The sequence below is a fragment of the Squalius cephalus genome (genome assembly GCF_949319135.1).
Source record: "Squalius cephalus genome assembly, chromosome: 4".
Taxonomy (NCBI): domain Eukaryota; kingdom Metazoa; phylum Chordata; class Actinopteri; order Cypriniformes; family Leuciscidae; genus Squalius; species Squalius cephalus.
Window position 1 is genome coordinate 55,600,005 of NC_137125.1, and position 19,397 is coordinate 55,619,401.

At 42.4% G+C, this 19,397-nt stretch overlaps 2 protein-coding genes across 2 annotated transcripts in view; both read right to left on the reverse strand.

The window, feature by feature from the left end:
* Window positions 1–316: 316 nt before the first annotated feature.
* Window positions 317–15,691, reverse strand: mansc1 (MANSC domain containing 1). Its single transcript, XM_079868131.1, has 5 exons — window positions 15,386–15,691; window positions 14,677–14,809; window positions 13,610–13,902; window positions 6,648–6,788; window positions 317–1,983 (listed from the first exon to the last, which is right to left on the reverse strand). Exons 3-5 carry the CDS (start codon window positions 13,845–13,847, stop codon window positions 983–985), a joined length of 1,380 nt encoding a protein of 459 aa, XP_079724257.1. The 5' UTR covers window positions 13,848–13,902; window positions 14,677–14,809; window positions 15,386–15,691; the 3' UTR covers window positions 317–982.
* A 1,019-nt stretch (window positions 15,692–16,710) lies between these two features.
* c4h11orf98 (chromosome 4 C11orf98 homolog) overlaps window positions 16,711–19,397 on the reverse strand; it is a 12,524-nt gene continuing 9,837 nt past the window's right edge. Inside the window, exon 4 of the mRNA XM_079869761.1 lies at window positions 16,711–17,210. Within this exon, the coding sequence (XP_079725887.1) occupies window positions 17,077–17,210 (134 nt within the window). The 3' untranslated portion in view covers window positions 16,711–17,076. The remainder of the gene's footprint in view (window positions 17,211–19,397) is intronic.

Consider the following 19,397-nt stretch of genomic DNA (forward strand, 5'->3'; position numbering starts at 1 on the left):
TGTGACCTTTGTGTGCCACCAGAACTGAGCCATATATGCCACGGTTGGCCCAGATGAGGCCTGGGTATGTGTGCTATCTGGGTATCTGTGTCTTTACTGTCACTTTCGATCAATTTAATGCGTCCTTGATGATTAAAAGTTTTAATTTCTTCAACAAAAAAAAAACATGTACATCTGTGCTCTCTATATATCGTCAACAATGGCCAGTAAAAACTCTGATTTAGTTTGGATCAGATTTTAAATGAGCTTTTGAAACATTATTGTCTGTCGTTGTTTACTGTAACTCGTGCAGATGAAACATAATAAGAAACCTTGTAGATATTGAAAAAGACTCCTTTTTATTTCTTGCAAGAGAAACAAAACAGTCACATTAATCTCAAGGTGTCTGTAAAAGCCAAGACTCACCAAAAAATTTACCACCAACATACACTAACAGATTAGAAAATACCGAAGCAGAATAAGATTAAAAGTGAACTTAAGAGTGAACTGGACAGATTTCAGTGAATCATGCTGTGAAATAAACGATTGGCCTCTGCCACCGCCTGGACGATCGTAGAGAAAGATGCAGTGAATTACAAACAAACACTGGTTCACTTCCACTGAAACATGAAGTGCGTGAGGGAATCTCTCCAGCAGTCATGTGACACACTAACAAGTGCACGACTACACTAGTGCGCAGTGAAACACAGTCGCTCTCAGACCCGTGAAGTGCTTCTTACAGGAGAACATGTTAATGACGTTTGCTGACACTCGTACTGAGAAACGCTTGGTGAGAAAGAAAGAAAGAAAGAAACATCTTACAGTGGCGAAGCTGTTCAAGATCTCAGCCTTCACGTCATCATTTGAGGCGACCTGAGTTCAGTGTATTGCTTTTTATTTCTCTCCTTGAACCGTGGAAACCAAAACAGCCTAAATATATCAAAATACAAAGCTTTTCTCCCCGTGAGGAAGCACGCTCCTCTGGAACAGATTGTCCGTGGTGTTACACCTCGTAGTGCAGGTCGTTGAGCTCCAGGCGTGTGTAGTGCCGCCTGTCGAAGGACTCCATGGCTTTCCGGGCCACCATAGCGAGGATGAGCACGAGGAAGAGGAGCGTGAGCACCACGATGGCCACCAGGCTGTTCTTCCACATCACCCGAGACACCTTGGGCTTCACCGGAACCGGGCCGCCGGCAGGAGAACCGAAGCCCCGGCGCCTCGACTCGCTCTCAGTCTCGGGCTCAGCGGGCGGAGCTGCGGGTGTAGTTAGAGTTGTTGTAGTTGTTGTTATTGTAGTTGTTATTGTAGTTGTAGTTGTGGTGGGTGTTGAAGTGGTGGTTGTAGCTCTTGTGGTGGTTGTAGTAGTCGCTGGTGTGTGTGTGCCGGTGGTTGTCGGGCTGGCGGTCGCTCTGACGGGCTTCACCGGATGTGGTTCTGGTCTGGAAGGTTTGCCGGGTTTTCGGACTCTGTTGGGTTTGACCGGAGGCCGCGGCGCTTTAGTGCTGGTGCTTTTAGCTGTTGTTGTGATTGTAGTGGTGGACTGTGTAGTGGTGGTGGTGGTTGTCGTGGCAACGGGTGTAGTTGTCGTGGCAACGGGTGCGGTTGTCGTGGCAACGGGTGTGGTTGTCCTGGCAACGGGTGCGGCCGTCACAGCGTCGGTTACAAGCATCTTGTGTGATTCTGACCCAGTCAGTGGTTCTTCAGTGCTGGTTGGTGGCGGTGTGGCGGGTGTTGTTGAAAGTGGTGTTGGTGTTGGTGTTGTGGTGGTGGTTGTTGTTGTGGTGGTGGTGGTGGTTGTTGTTGTTGTTGTTGTTGTGGGTGTTGGTGTTGTTGTTGTTGTTGTGGGTGTTGGTGTTGGTGTTGTCGGTGTTGGTGTTGGTGTTGTCAGTGTTGGTGTTGTAGTTGTTGTCGGTGGAGTTGTGGTCGTGGTCAGCTTTGTCTGTACACTGGGTGCAGGTTTGGCTGTTATTCTTCCATTCGCTTTAGTCGTTGGATGAGTTGAACCTGAAGAGATTAATACAATTGCAAGAAAAAATGTTTTCAGCTGAACACCATCAGAAACCAAATACTTGATCAATATAATCAAACACCATCCACCTTCTTATAGTATGTTGATTCTTTGAATCTTCATTATGTCTATGAATTAATTGAATCTTTTATTTGAATACTATTTTGGTTACTAATAAGGTTCTAAAGCAGAAAAATACTTCTAAAGCAATTCTTAATCTTAGTTGATGTTTATTTCAACAGTTACTAATACATTAAAATCAAAAGTTGGATCTGGTAACCCTTAAAGTCTTCCTGTAGTCAATAATTGTATCCCTTAAAACTCATCTTTGATCACCAAAATGACATATTTAAACATTTTTTCCTGTGAGCCTTAAAATAGCTTGAATGTAACTCGACACCCTTGCCTCATTTAGTATATGCGGTTCTATGAATATGCAAATTAGCCCTGCCTCCACTCACTCACTCAGCTCAGAGATCCACTCGCTCAGCTTACTGAGGTAAACTCACTCAGAGATCTTGCCATCCGTCTAAACCTATTAATTCTGAATCGACCTTCGTCTAATGTGCGAGTGACGTGTCCAAACCCCGTTATGTCAGTGGAGCCCGTGCATTTGGGTCGAGCCATCGCCTCCGACAGTGTTCCCTACGTCCTCCCACTGGTCCTTCTATGAGAGGAAATCCAGTTTCACGCTCTCAAACGGTGAGTCTGTCCCAGTCTCTTAATGGAAATGCATTCACATCACCTATAACTCTATAACACTCGGGATTGTTCTTTCAAATCACAGCAACAATCGACTCAGGAGCTGCAGGAAACCAAGCCAAACCAAAGATCCAAGCCTCACCGCACCTTACCACTTCTCCTCCAAGTAGGAGGTCTTCATCAAGAATACATTTCTCTGCTGATAACCAAGTCTCCCAAACATACCAAAATTCTGGGCCTTCCTTGGATGAAACTTCACAACCCGGCGCTGTCCTGGTCAGACAAACAACTCACCCACTGGTCTATCACTTCTGTTTCCAGAGCTGACCATAGGTAGCGCCACCGTGAAGAGCCCTGATAATCATCGAGACATGAGAGAGGCTTTCAGTAAAACCAAAGTGAGGGCCTGCCTCCTGTTTCCTGGACCCCCCCCCCCCCCCCCCCCCCCACACACACACCAAAGTCTACCCACTTCCCTTAACTGAACAAAAAGCTATGGAAGAATATGTACAGGAGGCGTTACAACAAGGGTACCTCAGACCTGCAACATCACATCGGCTGGTTTCTTTTTTGTTGTTAAAAAAAGGGAGTGATTATCAGGGCTTGAACCAATGTGTGGTCAAATACAGGCATCCGTCAGTGCCTGCTGCCCTAGAACAGCTCCGTAATGCACAGTTTTCAACATACGTGAAGGAGATGAATGGAAGACGGCCTTCAGTACCACATCTGGCCACTGTGAGAGCTGTGTTATGCCATATGGGATCTCTAGCGCCGCCTCTGTTTTCCAGTGTCTCATCAGTGATGTCCTATGAGATTACTTAAGACAATTTGTGATTGCCTTCATAGACGATATGCTAGTGTATTCACCCTCCTTTACGACCCATGTTGATCAAGTCCTCCAGCGCCTCTCGCAACATAAGCTATATGTGAACGGGGAGAAATGTGAATTTCATCAACACATCATATCCTTCTTAGGATGCATCATCAGTCCAGAGGGGGTGTCAATGGATCAATCCAAAGTACCCACTGTAGTTGACTGGCCTACACCTCAAAACTGCAAAGACCTACAGAGATTCCTAGGAATTGCCCATTTTTACCAAGATTCATACGGGGCTTTAGTTCCAAAGCTCATCCTCTCACATCTTTGCTCAAAGGGGGATCAAAGCGTCTATCCTGGAGTTCCAGTGCTGATCAAGCTATTACTCAGTTAAAAGCTGCATTCACTACGGCTCCCATTCTTAAACACCCTGATCCTTCCAAGCCCTTTGTTGTAGAGATAGATGCTTCTGAGGTAGAGTTGGCGCCATTCTTTCCCAGAGTTTTGGAGAAAAACCTCAAATTCATCCAGTAGCTTTTTTTCCCAGGAAACTTTCACCAGACGAGCGTAACAATGATTTTGGAAACTGGGAACTGTTGGCAGCCAAACTGGCTCTGTAGAAACGGCGACATTGGCTCGAGGGGGCAGAGCATCCTTTCACCTTTTACAATCACCACAAGAACCAAGAATATCTTCACTCTGCTAAACACCTGAACCCCAGACAAGCCCATTGGTCCCTTTTCTTCAATCGGTTTCATTTCACATTGTCATTTCGTCCAGGATCAAAGAATACCGATGCTTTATCTGGCATCCATACCAACAGTGAAGAGTCTATTCTTCCCTCTGCCTGCAGAGTAGAAACTGGGAACTGGATCAAGAAATATCAAACTTCCCACAAAACCAAATACCTGCCTCCTGTCCTCCTAACGAACTCTTCCATACTTTTCATTTACGTGACAGAGTCATTGACACTGGCCATCCAAGCACTCAACACACATACTGAGAGGAAAGTACAGGTGGAATAACCCGCTAACCGATATTCAGCGTGTTGTGTTGTCATGCTCCATCTGTGCACGATCTAAAGTACCAGGATCTCTGCCTACTGTCTCTTCCCAAACCTCAGTGTCCCCGGTCCCACAAAGCCACTGATTTCCTCACGGATCTACCAGAATCCAGTGGTAACATGACTATTTTGGTCGTTATAGACAGATTCTTGAAGTCCTTACGTCTGATTCCTCTACCTAACCTGCCTTCTGCTTTTGCCACTGCAGAACTGTTATTTAATCATGTGTTCAGGTATTTTGGGATATCCGCGGATATCGTGAGTGAAAGAGGACCACAGTTTACTTCTCGTGTGTAGGAAGGGGGAAACAATGAGTCTAAGGTCAGGATACCTCCCCCAAACTAAAGGCCAGAACTGGCAAACCAAGAAATCGGACGGTTCCTTCGCACATTCTCTTTTACCAACCCAGGAGACTGGTCCCAGTTCCTTCCCTGTTGTGTTCTTGGATACCAGCCTCCATTACTGTCATGGAGTGATAACCCAACAGATTCTGTCTGGAAAAACATCCCTCAATACCAACCTGGAGATGGAGTATGGCTGGCCACAAGAGATCCAGGACAACCTGATACTTGTAAGAAACCCATTCCCAGATATATAGGGCCCTTCAAGATTCTTAAACGAATCCGTGAAGTCTCCTACAGACTTGAACTTCCTCGCCACAGTTGTCTAGCTCCCTCATTTCATGTCTCCCTCCCAATCTCCCCTAGACATCGAAGGACAGCCAGCATACTTGGTCAAGTCCATATTGAACTCACATCGGAAGCATGTCAAGCTGGAGTATCTTATCCCTGGGAGGGATATGGTCCAGAAGAACAGTGTTGGATTTCAGCACAAGACAAGTTAAATGATAATCATCCAGAATTGGTTCTCGTCCCAGGGATAGGCCAGAGAAAAGCAGCGCTCCCGGATGGCTCTGTGAGGTCAGAGGACTACAATTCCCAGCATGCACCTCAGACTTCAAACATGGACTCCGGACTCCATATCCCAGAATACTCACACATGGTAGTGCTCTAAATCAGAGGTCTTCAACCCTGCTCCTGGAGGCCCACTGTCCTGCAGAGTTTTACTCCAACCCTAATCAAACACACCTGAACCAGCTAGTCAAACTCTTCAGGATCACTTGAAATCACAGACTGAATGTGGTTCAGGTGTGTTTGATTAGGGTTGGAGTAAAACTCTGCAGGACAGTGGGCCTCCAGGAGCAGGGTTGAAGACCTATGCTCTAAATCACCAGTCTTCTGAACACGCACTTGATATCAATTCAAACCCTATATATAAAGAATCATATCTTTTTGCAAGCTTTTTGTAGTGTATAATGCTTTGGCTGTGTAGTATGTAAACACAATCAAGCCAATGAAGAGCTTTAAAGTATTAGTTCACTTCAGAATTAAAATTTCCTGATAATTTACTCTCCCCACGTCATCTAAGATGTTCACGTCTTTCTTTCTTCAGTGGAAAAGAAATAAATTTTCTCCATATAGTGTCTTCAATGGGGTCCAATGGGTTGAAGGTCCAAATTGCAGTTTCAGTGCAGCTTCAAAGTCTCTATCCGGACGTAGGCGGAAAATGTAGAGTAGAGTGAAAAACTCCATCTCAGTTTCTCCTCCAACTTCAAAATCGTCCGACATTATTGTTTTAGCTTTTTTTTTTTTAAATGGCGTTTGACTTTGTCTTTGCACACTAGGGCTTTGTAAACACTAGGTCTGTACTTACGCCTACGTCACGCTTGACCTTTCAACCTGATTACATAATGTGTGGCGCATCACAGCTAGTACAAGACCAGCATTTGTGGTTAAAAGTATATAAATGTCTATTTTGTTCTAAAATGTCCGCTGGTTTGTCTAGATGAGACTCTAATTCCTCGGCTGGATCGTGTCGAGACTTGACCCCATTGAAGTCACTATATGGAGGAAAATCCTGGAATGTTTTTCTCAAAAACCTGAAGAAAGAAAGACATCTTGGATGACGTGAGGAGAGTAAATTATCAGGAAATTTTATTTATGAAGTGAACTAATACTTTAAACACAGATCTGCTGTGATTTGGCCTCAGCTCTTGTTGTTGTTGATGTTGCTCTCACCCTTGAATATGTTGTAGGTGTTGATTCCAGAGCTGGCCGGCATCAGCGGACAGTCCCTCTCGCTCAGACAGTGGAACAGCAGGCAGTTCTGATCCCCGGGCCGGGCCGGTGGGTTATACACCACCAGGTTACACTTCACCCCTGCGGGAAGAGGACGGTGAAGAAATCCATCAAATTCACCACAGAATTAATAACATTGTTGCGAGAGTTCTCTGTTATAAGCCATAGATATCAGATCAACAGCGCTGATCAAACCAGGAGAAACGCTGTGCCATGAATGAACAAGTTATATAAGGCTTCATGTCCACAGATCAGCAACATTCACCATGGGTTTACTGTAGTAACACTAACTGTAGTAGCACTCACTGTAGTAACACTAACTGTAGTAGCACTCACTGTAGTAACACTAACTGTAGTAACACTCACTGTAGTAACACTAACTGTAGTAGCACTCACTGTAGTAACACTCACTGTAGTAACACTAACTGTAGTAACACTCACTGTAGTAACACTCACTGTAGTAACACTAACTGTAGTAGCACTCACTGTAGTAACACTCACTGTAGTAACACTCACTGTAGTAACACTCACTGTAGTAACACTCACTGTAGTAACACTCACTATAGTAGCACTCACTGTAGTAACACTCACTGTAGTAGCACTCACTGTAGTAACACTCACTGTAGTAGCACTAACTGTAGTAACACTCACTGTAGTAACACTAACTGTAGTAACACTCACTGTAGTAACACTAACTGTAGTAGCACTCACTGTAGTAACACTCACTGTAGTAACACTCACTGTAGTAACACTAACTGTAGTAGCACTCACTGTAGTAACACTCACTGTAGTAACACTAACTGTAGTAACACTCACTGTAGTAACACTCACTGTAGTAACACTAACTGTAGTAGCACTCACTGTAGTAGCACTCACTGTAGTTACACTCACTGTAGTAACACTCACTGTAGTAACACTCACTATAGTAGCACTCACTGTAGTAACACTCACTGTAGTAGCACTCACTGTAGTAACACTCACTGTAGTAGCACTCACTGTAGTAGCACTCACTGTAGTAACACTAACTGTAGTAACACTCACTGTAGTAACACTCACTGTAGTAACACTCACTATAGTAACACTCACTGTAGTAACACTCACTGTAGTAACACTAACTGTAGTAACACTCACTGTAATAACACTCACTGTAGTAGCACTCACTGTAGTAACACTCACTGTAGTAACACTCACTGTAGTAACACTCACTATAGTAACACTCACTGTAGTAACACTCACTGTAGTAACACTCACTGTAGTAACACTCACTGTAGTAACACTCACTATAGTAGCACTCACTGTAGTAACACTCACTGTAGTAGCACTCACTGTAGTAACACTCACTGTAGTAGCACTCACTGTAGTAGCACTCACTGTAGTAACACTCACTGTAGTAACACTCACTGTAGTAACACTCACTGTAGTAACACTCACTATAGTAACACTCACTGTAGTAACACTCACTGTAGTAACACTAACTGTAGTAACACTCACTGTAGTAACACTCACTGTAGTAGCACTCACTGTAGTAACACTCACTGTAGTAACACTCACTGTAATAACACTCACTGTAGTAACACTCACTGTAGTAACACTCACTGTAGTAACACTCACTATAGTAACACTCACTGTAGTAACACTCACTGTAGTAACACTAACTGTAGTAACACTCACTGTAGTAACACTCACTGTAGTAGCACTCACTGTAGTAACACTCACTGTAGTAACACTCACTGTAATAACACTCACTGTAGTAACACTCACTGTAGTAACACTCACTGTAGTAACACTCACTATAGTAGCACTCACTGTAGTAACACTCACTGTAGTAGCACTAACTGTAGTAACACTCACTGTAGTAACACTAACTGTAGTAGCACTCACTGTAGTAACACTCACTGTAGTAACACTCACTGTAGTAACACTCACTGTAGTAACACTCACTGTAGTAACACTCACTGTAGTAGCACTCACTAGTAGCACTCACTGTAGTAGCAATCACTGTAGTAGCACTAACTGTAGTAACACTCACTGTAGTAACACTCACTGTAGTAACACTAACTGTAGTAACACTCACTGTAGTAGCACTAACTGTAGTAACAATAACTGTAGTAACACTCACTGTAGTAACTAACTAGTAACACTAACTGTAGTAACACTAACTGTAGTAGCACTCACTGTAGTAGCACTCATTGTAGTAGCACTCACTGTAGTAACACTAACACTCACTGTAGTAACACTAACTGTAGTAACACTAACTGTAGTAGCACTCACTGTAGTAGCACTCACTGTAGTAGCACTCACTGTAGTAACACTAACACTCACTGTAGTAGCACTAACTGTAGTAACACAAACTGTAGTAACACTCACTGTAGTAACACTCACTGTAGACTCACTGTAGTAACACTAACTGTAGTAACACTAACTGTAGTAACACTCACTGTAGTAGCACTCACTGTAGTAACACTCACTGTAGTAACACTCACTGTAGTAACACTTACTGTAGTAACACTAACTGTAGTAACACTCACTGTAGACTCACTGTAGTAACACTCACTGTAGTAGCACTCACTGTAGTAGCACTAACTGTAGTAACACTCACTGTAGTAACACTCACTGTAGTAACTAACTAGTAACACTAACTGTAGTAACACTAACTGTAGTAGCACTCACTGTAGTAACACTCACTGTAGACTCACTGTAGTAACACTAACTGTAGTAACACTAACTGTAGTAACACTCACTGTAGTAACACTCACTGTAGACTCACTGTAGTAACACTAACTGTAGTAACACTAACTGTAGTAACACTCACTGTAGTAGCACTCACTGTAGTAACACTCACTGTAGTAACACTCACTGTAGTAACACTTACTGTAGTAACACTAACTGTAGTAACACTCACTGTAGACTCACTGTAGTAACACTCACTGTAGTAGCACTCACTGTAGTAGCACTAACTGTAGTAACACTAACTGTAGTAACACTCACTGTAGTAACTAACTAGTAACACTAACTGTAGTAACACTAACTGTAGTAGCACTCACTGTAGTAGCACTCACTGTAGTAGCACTCACTGTAGACTCACTGTAGTAACACTAACTGTAGTAACACTCACTGTAGACTCACTGTAGTAACACTCACTATAGTAGCACTCACTGTAGTAACACTAACTGTAGTAACACTCACTGTAGACTCACTGTAGTAACACTCACTATAGTAGCACTCACTGTAGTAACACTCACTGTAGTAGCACTCACTGTAGTAGCACTCACTGTAGTAACACTCACTGTAGTAACACTCACTGTAGTAACACTCACTGTAGTAGCACTCACTGTAGTAGCACTAACTGTAGTAACACTAACTGTAGTAACACTCACTGTAGTAACTAACTAGTAACACTAACTGTAGTAACACTAACTGTAGTAGCACTCACTGTAGTAGCAATCACTGTAGTAACACTCACTGTAGTAGCACTCACTGTAGTAACACTCACTGTAGTAACACTAACTGTAGTAACACTCACTGTAGTAACACTCACTGTAGTAACACTCACTGTAGTAACACTAACTGTAGTAACACTCACTGTAGTAACACTCACTGTAGTAACTAACTAGTAACACTAACTGTAGTAACACTAACTGTAGTAGCACTCACTGTAGTAGCACTCACTGTAGTAACACTCACTGTAGACTCACTGTAGTAACACTAACTGTAGTAACACTCACTGTAGTAACACTCACTGTAGACTCACTGTAGTAACACTAACTGTAGTAACACTCACTGTAGTAACTAACTAGTAACACTAACTGTAGTAGCACTCACTGTAGTAGCACTCACTGTAGTAACACTCACTGTAGACTCACTGTAGTAACACTAACTGTAGTAACACTCACTGTAGTAACTAACTAGTAACACTAACTGTAGTAACACTAACTGTAGTAACACTCACTGTAATAACACTAACTGTAGTAGCACTCACTGTAGTAACACTAACTGTAGTAACACTCGTAGCACTCACTGTAGTAGCACTCACTGTAGTAACACTAACTGTAGTAACACTCACTGTAGTAACACTCACTGTAGTTACACTAACTGTAGTAACACTAACTGTAGTAACACTCACTGTAGTTACACTAACTGTAGTAACACTCACTGTAGTTACACTAACTGTAGTAACACTCACTGTAGTAACACTCACTGTAGTAACACTCACTGTAGTAACACTCACTGTAGTTACACTAACTGTAGTAACACTAACTGTAGTAACACTCACTGTAGTAACACTCACTGTAGTAACACTCACTGTAGTAACACTCACTGTAGTAGCACTCACTGTAGTAACACTCACTGTAGTAGCACTCACTGTAGTAACACTCACTGTAGTTACACTAACTGTAGTAACACTAACTGTAGTAACACTCACTGTAGTAACACTCACTGTAGTAACACTCACTGTAGTAACACTCACTGTAGTAGCACTCACTGTAGTAACACTCACTGTAGTTACACTAACTGTAGTAACACTAACTGTAGTAACACTCACTGTAGTAACACTCACTGTAGTAACACTCACTGTAGTAACACTCACTGTAGTAACACTAACTGTAGTAACACTCACTGTAGTAACACTCACTGTAGTAGCACTCACTGTAGTAGCACTCACTGTAGTAACACACTCACTGTAGTAACACTCACTGTAGTAACACTCACTGTAGTAGCACTCACTGTAGTAGCACTAACTGTAGTAGCACTAACTGTAGTAACACTCACTGTAGTAACACTCACTGTAGTAGCACTCACTGTAGTAACACTAACTGTAGTAACACTCACTGTAGTAACACTCACTGTAGTAGCACTCACTGTAGTAGCACTCACTGTAGTAACACACTAACTGTAGTAACACTCACTGTAGTAGCACTCACTGTAGTAACACTCACTGTAGTAACACTCACTGTAGTAGCACTCACTGTAGTAACACTAACTGTAGTAACACTCACTGTAGTAACACTCACTGTAGTAGCACTCACTGTAGTAGCACTCACTGTAGTAGCACTCACTGTAGTAACACTAACTGTAGTAGCACTCACTGTAGTAGCACTCACTGTAGTAACACTCACTGTAGTAGCACTCACTGTAGTAACACTCACTGTAGTAACACTCACTGTAGTAGCACTCACTGTAGTAACACTAACTGTAGTAGCACTCACTGTAGTAGCACTCACTGTAGTAACACTCACTGTAGTAGCACTCACTGTAGTAACACTCACTGTAGTAGCACTCACTGTAGTAACACTCACTGTAGTAGCACTCACTGTAGTAGCACTCACTGTAGTAGCACTCACTGTAGTAGCACTCACTGTAGTAGCACTCACTGTAGTAACACTCACTGTAGTAACACTCACTGTAGTAACACTCACTGTAGTAACACTCACTGTAGTAACACTAACTGTAGTAGCACTCACTGTAGTAGCACTCACTGTAGTAACACTAACTGTAGTAACACTCACTGTAGTAGCACTCACTGTAGTAACACTCACTGTAGTAGCACTCACTGTAGTAACACTAACTGTAGTAACACTCACTGTAGTAACACTCACTGTAGTAACACTCACTGTAGTAACACTAACTGTAGTAACACTCACTGTAGTAACACTCACTGTAGTAGCACTCACTGTAGTAACACTCACTGTAGTAGCACTCACTAGTAGCACTCACTGTAGTAACACTAACTGTAGTAACACTCACTGTAGTAGCACTCACTGTAGTAACACTCACTGTAGTAGCACTCACTAGTAGCACTCACTGTAGTAACACTAACTGTAGTAACACTCACTGTAGTAGCACTCACTGTAGTAGCACTCACTGTAGTAACACTAACTGTAGTAACACTCACTGTAGTAGCACTCACTGTAGTAACACTCACTGTAGTAGCACTCACTGTAGTAACACTAACTGTAGTAACACTCACTGTAGTAACACTCACTGTAGTAACACTCACTGTAGTAGCACTCACTGTAGTAGCACTCACTGTAGTAACACACTCACTGTAGTAACACTCACTGTAGTAACACTCACTGTAGTAGCACTCACTGTAGTAGCACTAACTGTAGTAGCACTCACTGTAGTAACACTCACTGTAGTAGCACTCACTGTAGTAGCACTAACTGTAGTAACACTCACTGTAGTAGCACTCACTGTAGTAGCACTCACTGTAGTAGCACTCACTGTAGTAGCACTCACTGTAGTAGCACTCACTGTAGTAACACTCACTGTAGTAACACACTCACTGTAGTAACACTAACTGTAGTAACACTCACTGTAGTAGCACTCACTGTAGTAGCACTCACTGTAGTAACACTCACTGTAGTAGCACTCACTGTAGTAGCACTCACTGTAGTAACACTAACTGTAGTAACACTCACTGTAGTAACACTCACTGTAGTAACACTCACTGTAGTAACACTCACTGTAGTAACACTCACTGTAGTAGCACTCACTGTAGTAACACTCGTAGCATTTATTTTTAATGCGATGACCAAAACATTTTTTTGTTCATCCTTCAAAGATTGTCCCCATTTATAAAACTAAACATTTCAAGATAAAGATAAACTCACACTTATTTAAAAATAAAAATAAATGAATTACCATTATAACCAGTAGGTGGCTGCAGAGGACGCTTATGGGCTTATTAGCTATTTTCTATTTTCAAATTACTTGTCTGGCCTTAAAAATTCATAATACAGAATTATGTGTCGCTTCCAAAGCCAGTTAGTCTGGAGCCCTGATAGCTGTCCTCAGGTCCTCAGGTGTGAGAGGAACACATTACCTGGCCTCAGGTCCTCAGGTGTGAGAAGAACACATTACCTGGCCTCAGGTCCTCAGGTGTGAGAAGAACACATTACCTGGCCTCAGGTCCTCAGAGCAACAGGTGAGTATGCAGTCTTTCTCCGACGGCTTCGCTCGCGCCTCCATCACGGTTCCCTCCTGATCCAGAGCCACGCGAGTGTTCACGGCCACGTCTCGGTGCTGGCGAGAGTAGCAGGTGTCTCTGTCGGGCTCCGGGGCCCCGCAGGCCTGCAGGACGAGACACGCGAGCAGGACCGACACCGAGGCCCGGATCCGACCCGAGCTCACGCGCATGATGATGATGACGGGATCGAGGAACTGAGGAAGAGAAGCGTTCGTCCTCACACACCTGAGAAAACCAGAACACCTTATCTGATCAGTCCTCTTTATAGACACAACTGAAGTCCAAAGAGCTCGATCAGTCATCAGCTCTTGTGAAACACACCAGAAAACACTGTATATATCACAAACACATGGAAAATATCAAGGTCAATGTGCACTGATTATTGCTGCAATAACTGAAAATAAAACAGTATTTTGTTTTTTCATCATAGTTCACAATGATTTGTAACAAACAGTGAGGAACTAACAAGCAGAAGAACGTTTGAAAATATTATTTCTGAACGTTGAAAACGTTTAAATGTTTTAAAAGCGTTTCTTCTTGGTTCTGTGAACGTTACGGGAACAGTGACATGTATCATTCTTCAGACATTATGGAACGTTACTTTTGAATCTGAACGTTCTGAAACAAGAAGAAACATTTAAAAAACGTTACATTTAAAAACAAACATCCAACTGAAACATTCCAGAAGAAACATTCCCTGATCCATGATTTTGTTCTAACGTTCAGAGAACATTATTAAAGACCAGATAACACTGAACAAACGCTCTATTAATGTTACTGGAAGAACGTTTGATCGTAACTTTGAGAATGTTTCCTGTTCGCTGAGATATTTGTTGTAAGATCACATTATATTAAGTTTACAGCATTTACTGATTATAGACGCTGCTCGTGGCCTTTCAGACTGAATGTTTTATGTTGTCAAAATAATAACTCAATATGTTAATAAATATGAGCAAAAAGTGATTAAGGATCATAGCAGATAATAAAGAGCTGACTGACCGATGCTGAGCGTGTGAAGGCTGATCTCCATCTGATTCCTTCCAGTCATTGGGGTTCACAGATCACACACACACACACACACACACACTCACACACACTCACTCTGAATCTCCGGCAGGCAAACCTTTGATCCCTGTAGAGGAACGTTTATCACAGAACGTTATAAAAGCACAACACAATCACACACACCGTCACCTCTGCTATCAGCAGGGCCGATTATTCATTAGCACGTTATCCATACACTCATGCAGTGTGTAGAGCACAAACTGCGAAGCCTCTGTGATTCAGACGTGTGTGTGATGAAGAGGATGAAGATGATGATGTGATGGTGCTGATGCTGATGCTGGTCGCCATGGAGACTGAGCATCACTGGAACAGTGTCCGGTGTGTGTCGTGATGCAATCCTTATGAAACACAAAACACCTGGAAACCGCCGATGTTCTTATTATTAAACTCACGTTAGTTATATAGTGCGAAATTAAACACATCAATTGCTGATTTTATTCGCTGAATCGACCCGACCCGCAGGAGGCAGTGAGCGAGTGCGTAAATGTCCCGTTATCTGGAGCGAATGTGTCGAGAAAACCCCTGAAACTCCCACAGAATCACACGAACAGAGTCGATTCTCGAACACGAACACATTCAGACGCGAGAATCTCTTTATCTGAACACAGAGAAGCTTCAGCAATGGTGGAGATCAGGCACTTACCATCAGATCAGTGACCCATTTCTGTGTCTTTGTCCTCCGCGGGATGATGATGATGATGCTGATGCTGATGATGCTGTCACACACACACACACGCACGCACACACACACACACACACACACACACACACACTGATCTGTGATGCACACAAATCTAAATGTTCAACAGCAGTAAATGAGCACAACGAAGATCATTCATTCATTCATTAAGCGCTGATTCCCTCACTCATCCTTCAGCGGCTCTAATGCTTGTAAGTGTCACTGTGAACTCTTAAATGTGGCGTGCACGCGCATTGTGTTGTCGATGCTGCAGTAGCGCATGCGCAGCACTAGAGGGCGACACACAAGCGCATCACCTGAGAGAGTGACGACAGCGAAGAAAACATCACACAGCTTCCTGTTTTAATTTGTTTTATTTGCAAAACTTAATGTTTACAATGATACAACATTACAGAGAACAAGAATACAGAACAAATCAAGGTTGGATTAAAAAATAATAATAATATTGGAGGGCATTTCTTGAAATGACGATGATAGAAACGTAAGTGAACAGAAGAGCGCTATCTTCCATGCGTTTTAATATTGTTATTGTTATTAGAAGTAATATACTTTTTCGAAAATGTATTAGTGCATTTAATCGAAAATATTAACAGTCATTCCATTCATTTTCTCCGTAGGGGAATTCATTTTTAACACTAACTTATAAACATTTAAAGACAGCCCTACTGTGAGCTCCGAGATTAGTCGATGATTTATGCTTTTGTTGAAGCCGTCAGCCCGCATTATTATTATTATTTTTAAATAACCCAATAGTTTTTGCCAGGTTGAAGCCCTGGTGAAAGACTTCATTACCCATGATTCCGCAGAGAAGGTGAGTCACCGGAAGCGCTGTTTGTGTGCGCGTTACTTCCGTCTGCTGGTCAGAAACATGAAGCGCATCTGCAGCCGCTTTTACAGAGTATTATTTATTTTTTAAAGTTACACAAATACGTTTGGGTGTATTGGCATTAAAGTAAGTCAGGTAAATTCACACTGATAAATACACGTATGGCGAAACAAATAAAGCGGTGAACTCTAGAGTGTGACGCGCGCGCGCATGTTGTTTGATGCTGCAGTTGCGCATGCGCAGCACTAGAGGGCGACACACGCTGCTGTAATATATGTGAACATTTATGCATTTGGCAGACGCTTTTATCCAACGCAACTTTGCATTTCAAGCTACACATTTTTAAATTCTTATCAGTTCTTGCTTTCCCTGGGAGTCGAACCCATGACCGTGGCGTTACAAGCGCTAACGCTCTGTTTGAGCAACAGTCAAGCTATATATGAACATTATTAAGGTTTTTATTGTTTTTATAGCATACAATTGATTGCAATACAGTAAAAACAGTGAAATATTACAATGAAAAATATGTTTTCTATGTGAATATAGTGAACTGTATTTTATTCTTGTGATCAACATTGATAACAAATGTTTCTTAAGCAGCAAATCATCATATTAATGTGAACTCTGAAGTCCATGTGACGGTATTCTGCTTGATTAGGTCAATATAATGATAAACACACACACACACACTGACTGATGACAGACTGAGGCTGTAACGAGGACATTAGTGAAGCTCATGATCGACTCGCTCTCTCGTGTCTGAAGACAGAAGAGGATTATGAATATGAGTCCGATCATAAACTCAGTGTTACTCCACATCCATGGTCTCCGGCGCAGGCGTCTCCCGTTTCAGTGTGTGTTTCTCCCGTTTCTGTGTGTGTTTCTCCTGTTTCTGTGTGTGTTTCTCCTGTTTCTGTGTGTGTTCCTGTGCGGCAGCGGCGTCTGTGAGGAGAAGAAACACACATGAGTGTCTGACACACACACACACACACACACACTGAAGCAGAATGAGAACGATACCTTTTTCTCACTCACACACACACACACACACACACACAGCAAACAGACTTGGCCCAGATGTGGCCTCATCATGTCAGCCCACTGTGGGCAGGTGTGGCAGTGATGGCTGATGGCACTGCATGACGGCAGAGAACATCTGGGCCGATTGTGCACGGGAGGTGTGTGGCCCAGATCAGTGAAGCGATTATGGGCCATACTGTGTGTACTGGACAATTATAAGTATTTAGGCCGCTACTATATGTTCAAGGATTGTCCACCCCCCCCACCCCCACACCCACACCCACACCCACACCCACACCCACACCCACACCCACACCACCACAATTTTTCACGGGAGAAATAAAACAGTTTAAAGTGTTGTCCATGGATGGTGCAGTTATCAAAACTACGAAAGAGATGTAATGATTTTAATAATTTATCATAATAATAATAATAATATGAATTGACTTCTGAGTCAGTGAAAAAAGCTATGTCCAGAAAAAATGATAAATAATTAATAAATATAGCATTTAGTTTTCAGCAGTGTTCACAAAATTCAATCATTTACAAATTCCAAAATCCATTTGACCTGAACTAAATATATATTTTCCTAACATGACAATTGAGTTACATTTATTTTTTATTTATTTTTTTATGAATTTCTAATAAACAAAAATTAATTCACATACAAAATAGTCTCAGTTTTCCATACTCTTTAGTTTAAGCACCACACAATCATGTTAAAACTTACTAAATATTTATATATATATTCTAAATAACAGTTTATTTAAAAATATGTACAGTTAATTATGCAGTGAACTATTGTTTATTTTGGTGATCTCCACGGTAACAGCAGCTTTCTGGTTGGTGGATGAGGTTCACGTGATGCGTCGTCTGAAGTGTCTCCCGCTGAAGAGTGAAGACGTCCGGCCGAGCCGCTGTTCGGGTCAGTGAAGCTGTGTTGTGCACGACCCTCTTTATTACAGTCTATATTGTGTACGACCTAACATTAGATGTAATACATACGGCAGATATGCAACCACAGGGGTCTCTTCTGCACTCATGCCGAAACAGATCAGGCCTGCGATGTGTTTACAGCTCTTATTTTTTAGTATTTTTATTTAACCCTAACCTCGATTAAACTCGAGCGTGGCGGGTACGAAGGTTATTCTGGCCGGTTATGTAATGGCAATCTTTAAAAATAGAAGAACATCTCTTTTTGGAGCTTTTTTAAATACCTGAATTCAAACTCGGATGTCACCTTGTTCTTTACTGAAGTGATCTATAGGTAAGTTAGTTAAGTTAGCTGTTAGTTAAGTTAGTAAGTTAGCTGTTAGTTGAGTAAGTTAAGTTAGCTGTTAGTTAAAGGGACACTTCACCCATTTGCATTAAGCTTTGTATTGTTAGAAACCCAGTCATATATTATAATAAACGTGGATTTTTCATTAATTTTTCCCTGAGATGGGAGAAATAAGGATTTAAGTGTTTTACTTCCTGCTTATTATGACGTAAAAATCATCATTTTGCGTCATAATAAGCAGGAAGTCACATTTCATTGAAAAGTGTAGAGACTACAAACACTAGCTCCTCATTATTCCAGGGGGCGGGACCCGCTCACGCTACAGGCCTATTACAGATCAGTGGGTGGGACTTCACTTTTCTGAAACTAAAAGCAATATCCTCCATCTTGTTTGGAAGCTAAGCTAACAGGCACTGTGGAGCCAGCTGTGAAGATATGACAATAGCGGAGGGTAACGTTACTCAATATGATGTAGAAGAAGAGGATTTCGGAAATCTGATGCTCGAATCAGGTGTTTGTGGCTACCTTTACGAGCCGCATAGCGAAGAGCAGCCGAGGCAGAAGACCTGCCTGTCGCGGACGAGAAGCCCAGACTGGCTCGAGCTGGGGGAGGACTGGTGGCGCCGGTGATCTCACTATGCAACTACGAACACAGAGATAGAGTCCATCTGCTGCAAAGAATTTAAACGATGCCAATTTCTCCTGGACGAAATCTCTGAATCAGACGAGGACACATGTGGGCCGGGTCTGGGCCGACACTATGTCAGATGTGGGCCGGGTCTGGGCCGACACTATGTCAGATGTGGGCTGGATCTGGGCCGACACTATGT

Coding starts and splice junctions, on each gene's coding strand:
- mansc1 (XM_079868131.1), bottom strand. CDS start 13,847: ATGCGCGTGAGCTCGGGTCGGATCCGGGCCTCGGTGTCGGTCCTGCTC. Junction 6,789..13,609: donor CTCTGAGGACCTGAGGCCAG/GTAATGTGTTCT, acceptor CTCTTCCCGCAG/GGGTGAAGTGTAACCTGGTG. Junction 1,984..6,647: donor CACCTACAACATATTCAAGG/GTGAGAGCAACA, acceptor TAATCTCTTCAG/GTTCAACTCATCCAACGACT.